General features: G+C 26.4%; 1 protein-coding gene across 1 annotated transcript in view; it reads right to left on the bottom strand.

Annotated features, from left to right (window-relative positions):
- LOC107443269 (RING finger and SPRY domain-containing protein 1) overlaps nucleotides 1–6,000 on the bottom strand; it is a 28,115-nt gene continuing 22,115 nt past the window's right edge. The window contains exons 13-16 of the mRNA XM_016057084.5: nucleotides 4,598–4,753; nucleotides 2,829–2,933; nucleotides 1,497–1,583; nucleotides 1–687 (exon numbers count right to left, since the gene is read on the bottom strand). Coding sequence (XP_015912570.1) covers nucleotides 684–687; nucleotides 1,497–1,583; nucleotides 2,829–2,933; nucleotides 4,598–4,753 — 352 coding nt within the window. The 3' untranslated portion in view covers nucleotides 1–683. The remainder of the gene's footprint in view (nucleotides 688–1,496; nucleotides 1,584–2,828; nucleotides 2,934–4,597; nucleotides 4,754–6,000) is intronic.

Here is a 6,000-nt window from a genome sequence, read left to right as displayed (position 1 = left end):
TTGATCACGATATTTAAAAATATTGTGTATTAAATCTTGAAATATACCCTTAAAGGAAGTATGCCAAGGATTTGCCTAAAAGCTAAAATAATGCAGAAGACAATCAAATAACAAGTTTCCATTTCTTATAAACTGAAAATATCACATAAAAATGGAAATAAGCTCTTATTTTGTTATGAAGACATTAAAAAGAAACTAATTCATTATAGAAGGAGACGGCAACAGAAAACTGGAATTTAGAAATGAATGGATATGAAAATTAAATGTATTTTACATTTAAATATTTGGCACAAATAATTTATGAACAAAATTAAATGAAAAAACACAACATAATGAATTAAAAATATTATAAGTACATCAAAAATATGTATCATAACTAATAAATTAAAAACATAATCAAAGTCTGCACTCCAAAGTGAGCACTCATACATAAGCTTTAAGAATTATTTAAAACTGTCCTATTAATTTTACATTAAAAACATGCGACACAAAAAAATAAATGATTGCAATCATTTACAATTTTACCACACACTTAAAGTTCAGTGAAGATGAACTTGCTTCATGTAGAGTCATAAAATAATCTCATATTTTTCTTATATTCTTTAGTTGTATATATATTCAAATCACAATTTCTTGCAATGTAATGTACATTTAAAATCTCTTAGAAATTTGGCTTCTGAGGCTCACCTACAGAAAAAAATAATATAAGAAAGCTTAAAAAATGCAAGAAATGTTAACTTTTTTTCAATTAAAATATTGAAAAATTTTCAGAACAGAAAATTGCTATTTTAAAAAATTTTTCTTTTCTTGCAGGCTTAGATAAAATGAAAAACTTCCAGCAAGCGAAAATCTCCAATAAAAAATTTTCTGAAAGCAATTTATTGACTCTTGCAATCAGTTTCAACACCGCTACCTCACTTTGACAAAATTTGTATAAAAACTCACCAATTTTTTATTAAAAAGTGTTTTTAATTTTAATAAAACTTGATATTGATTGTTATAAGATTTTAGCTTTTTGACGATATGAAACTGGTCAGATACAATAACAGAAAAATAGACTTGCCAAATTTTCTATTATTATATCAGTTTTTTCTAAATGTGAATTTAGAAATTTTGACCATTTATTTATATGTATATATACTGTATATTTTTTACTATACATTGTACACATTTGTAATGTATAATCAAAGTACATATACATTTTATAACTTTCTCTTCAATTCAGTATACCGTAATAATCAGAATTTACATTGTATAATAATGGTTAATATTAAAGAAGTTCCTGAGATGGTGACAAAATTTTCGTGAACGGCGCTCATGTATATTATTTGCTTTCTTTCATTCAAATTAAAAGTAAGGACTAGAAAGGTATAAAAAGAGTAATTGGATAACAATTAACGAACTTCGTAAATTTTTATGACAAATTTCGTAGACAAAAACTTTAGGAAATTTTTTATGGTTAGGATGCTAATGAACTGGAAACTAAATAACCTTACGTTGTTTCAATTTGAACTCTTTCTTCAACTTTGCTACGGCACATAGGACACACTTCAAGCTGCAAGGCACACTGGTCACAAAATCCTCTACAAAACATTCAAATATTTATATGATTATAATGGCATTAAAAAGAAGAAAAAAAAATTTACATTTCCAGGGTGAGTAGCCAAATTTTCCAACAAGCAATAAGCACCTTTTAAGTACTTTTTAAGCACTTAAAAAATATTTTTAAGCACTATATACATTAACAAAATGCAAAATAATTTTAGATGATCATGAGAAAATAACTAGTTTCTGACAAAGACTTTTCTTGATTATGTCAGCCAAAAAATTATCGAAAGATTTCGGTTCGATATCAGAGGGTGGAAAATGAAGTCTGAAATTGAGAATATATCGCAAGTATTTCACCAAACATGTAAAATGATTGGTGCTTTCATACGCTATGGACCAACGGTTCGCGGAAATGAATTGTGAAAACATTGAATAGAACAATGTTAAAAGCTCGCTTTTGCATAATACGTGACGAAAATTGACATGGTAACAAAAAAATATATCATTTTTGAAAAGGGAAAATTAAGCACTTTTTAAAAACACCCAATGAAAAAAGCACCTTTAAGTCCTTTTAAATATCGAAAATAAGCACCTTTAAGCACTTTTTACCACACGCACCATGATTTCAAATAAGACTGAGTAATTTATTTACCTATTTCTTTTTTGTTTTGATTGAGAATTATAAATTTTTGACGTAAAAGTCGTGTTACAGTGTCCAAATCCAGGTGAAAATTAAAATAACTAGATTAGAATCAAAATAGATAGATTTTGCATGAAGGTTCTAAATAATATTTCAGAGTATTTGAGAAAATTTACTAGATTTTATTGAAAAAATTTAAAGTATTTGAAAAATAAACTTTTCAAAGTTTTTTTTTTTTTTTTTTAGCACAGAAGAATTTTTAGTTTAAAATAAAATTTTATTCTAGATACAGTTAAACAAAAAAAAAAAAAAACATTTCATCTAGAACTCCATTAAATACATAGTATAATTATAAAAAAGTTTTCTGGAAATTTTAAAACTATGTCAAAAAGAGATAACCCCATAAATGTTGAAAATTTCTCAGTTTTTTACAAATTCAATATTGCATTTTTACAAATTTTTCCATTCTTCAGCATTGTACAAATGAGTACTGATTAGAATTATACAGATGGTGACTTTCTTTTTCAGATGCCAACTTGTTTTTTTAAATAAAGTAAATTTAAAATATTTTCACAACCTAATAGAAGAATCATTATCTAATATATGTTAATTTTTTATGTAGGATGCTTGAACTACTTACGTATGTTGACAAGGATCTAATCGGATTGTTGCAGACCCATCAAAACAAAGTGAGCAAGAGTCTTCACGTACACTCGTTTGTCTTACTTTTTCAAGTCTAATATGCCTATAAGAATGAAAATGTTAATGTTCAAAACATTTATGTAAAAAAATGGTAAACAACTTTAAAATATATCAAAAGCATAAATTGCTTGAAAAAATTAAGTGAATACTTGAATTTTTGTAATTCTGACTCAAAACTAAGCCAGGGGCATTTATTTAAAGAGTTAAGATTTTTTGAAAAATGCTTAAAATTATATTGATAATTAACAATATATTTTTAGAAAATGAATAAAACTTAAATGTTATTAAAAATAAAGGATTAAATTAAACAGTGATAACATTAAATGTGTGCAAATGCATGATTTAAATTTTATGAAACAAAAAGGGAGTAGAAATATAAAATTAACTACTTAAAATATGGCTAAAACAAACTAATCAAAAATTAAATTTCGCATAATTTTCTTTTCTTTTCTTTTTTTTTTTTTTTTAGCTTTTGAAATGATAAAATTGCTTCAATAAGATTTAGTAACTTGCTCAACTGCATATACTTCAACTCATCGTTTAAAATGAAAAACAAAAAAACATTCACTACATGAAAAATCAATCTGAATTCATCTTATAAGGGAAAGTATTGTAAAGTGGCAAAAAAATAAATGTATCACCCTGAATAACTTTTGATTTAATGATCATATCTTCACATTCTAGGACTCAAATTTTAATGGTTCAAGGGGGTGATCTCAAATATTCTAATTAAAGAGTGAAGACGATATTTTAAGTTACAAATTCAGTCACAAAAAGTTTTTTCTCTGTATAAAATACCTTTTTGACAGATTCAGATTTTTAACCCCCAAAATATAAGGGGTAGCCACAAACTGTGAAATCAGTCAGACAACAATTCAGTCAGAAGAGCGGTCCTAAGTTAGAACCATTCATTGGTAATTTTATTATTTGCCTATTTTTCTCTCTTTCGAGAACTTTCTCAACGAATTTAAACAGTTTTAGACACAATAATAAAATTTGTTTATCCAAAGACAATTCCATGCCAAAAGCGACTTTTAGTAAATATTTAGTATCTTTTATTATTTTATCTAATAATAGTCGAAAAAAATTTTGAATTGTCAAACACACAATATTTTGCAGCATTTCAAGGAATGTAATTAATTTTACATAGTAAAGTACAAAATTTGAGCGAAAACGGTCCAATAGTTCTAAGAAATCAAATTTTAAAAAGTAGTAGTGTCGAATTTCAAAATGTATGCACAAAGTGCATAGAACCACACGAATGATTATAATTATTTGTACCACCTAGTAGAGGAATTTAGCAGTCAGTATTCGTAGTAACAACAAGTATAGCTATCAACTACACTTATTGCAGCAATTAACATTTTACTGTATCAAATAACATTTCAGGTTACCCACCCAGGCATGTGCTAGAGTTAGGCATCTGACCTCTATACCTTACATTTGAAAAAGTAACCAAATTTTATAAAAAAAAATTTTATAGCTTGAATATGCAAGTTTAATCAACTAACAAATTAAAAAGAAAAGAACTCAAGATGAATATTATCCAATTTCTCTAACTTAAGAAAACATATATTTTTTAGTTATGAAAAACTAAAACTATAATAGAAGCTAGTATTTAAAAAAAATTATAATGACATTGAATTGAACTTGTTTAGTTACAGATTATTCATTTATTTACTTATTGAACAAACTAGAAAAAGTTACCTAGGAAGTATAATTGTTTCTTCGTCGGGCAAAGTGGCACAGTTGTTGAACACTTGGAAGTCAACTCCTGATGGAGGGAATTTGAATGGAGTACGGCCAAAATTAAATTCACACTGCTGGAATGACATAAAGCTAGCGGCTGCAAAAAATCCTGACCTATAGACATAAATAAAATTAGTATAACCATTGGTAGACGTAAATTTATGTAAGTGTGGTTTATCCAATATTATATAAAGGAGGAGTCCTAGAGTATAATTTGCTTAAACCTCTTTACTAAACACATATTTTGAAACATCTTAAGCCAACACAAGATTAATTAAATTTGTTTTTTTTTTTCTTTTTTGCATAAAAACCTATTTTACTGAACTAAGAAAATAATGTTTAAAAAAAGGTAATAAGCTGAAATTTTATAAATGCAGCCAAATATCTTTAAACAATTACCTGCATATAGCATCAACTTCTGAAATGCAGTGTTATATATTTCGACCATAGATCTTACATTAAGTTGAAATGCTAAACACGGCTTTCTTAACTTCATTTTATTTATGGTTTATTTCAGTCGACTTTTTACATCAACCTCGCCATAATTGACCAGTTTTACATCGATGGAGAAATGCTGATCATTCTAACATTTTATGAGTATTTTTTTTATAGAAAGTGTTATAAAAACTTTTGTTTTGAACTATATTTTGGTTTAAAGTTTTCTAAACTATAGCCACTTTAAAGTTTTTGTCATTTAATTTAAATTCATAATGTAATTCAAAACTAAAATAAATAAAAACAGGTATAAAGAACTTGTGAAATGATTTTTCTAAATTTACAAATATATTTGGAATTAAAAAAAAAAAAATGATTGAGAAAGTAGATCCTTGCCAGGTAGCTTTGGGACATTATGTCAAATAAACTAGCACATATATGCAACAGCAAGAAATGATATGGCACACAGAACTATTACTTCTTATATATCGTTAAAAAAACAAAAATATTTTCACACTATATAAAAAAATACAGAAATAAACAAATTTTACACTAAATAAATAAATTTTACTGCTAGCAAAATAATTGAAAATTGATGAAAAATGTGGATTTTATGAAGTGCAGATACGCCATTCCAAGTAACCTCCCACTACATGCCTATTGCCAGCGGGATCGCTTACATCCTCCAATTTTTTCAATCTCCATCTTAATCAAAAATAGCTCATACATATACCTTTTACATTTTATCCAAAGCTACTTTCCATGCTAAAGTACAAAACACAATATAACAAGCACTAAACAAGTTTTTCAAAGTAATTTTGTTATATTTAAGGTAAAATGTTAATGATAAAACATGTATTTTTAGTATTATTCACACTTCTGAAATAACATGACTGTAAGAGAAGTAACTTTAGATCTAACATTTT

This window comes from Parasteatoda tepidariorum, chromosome 4 (genome assembly GCF_982258835.1).
Source record: "Parasteatoda tepidariorum strain Cologne lab strain chromosome 4, Ptep-v5.0, whole genome shotgun sequence".
Taxonomy (NCBI): domain Eukaryota; kingdom Metazoa; phylum Arthropoda; class Arachnida; order Araneae; family Theridiidae; genus Parasteatoda; species Parasteatoda tepidariorum.
The sequence above is the reverse complement of the archived record's forward strand: the minus strand, read 5'-3'. Positions and strand labels throughout refer to the sequence as shown.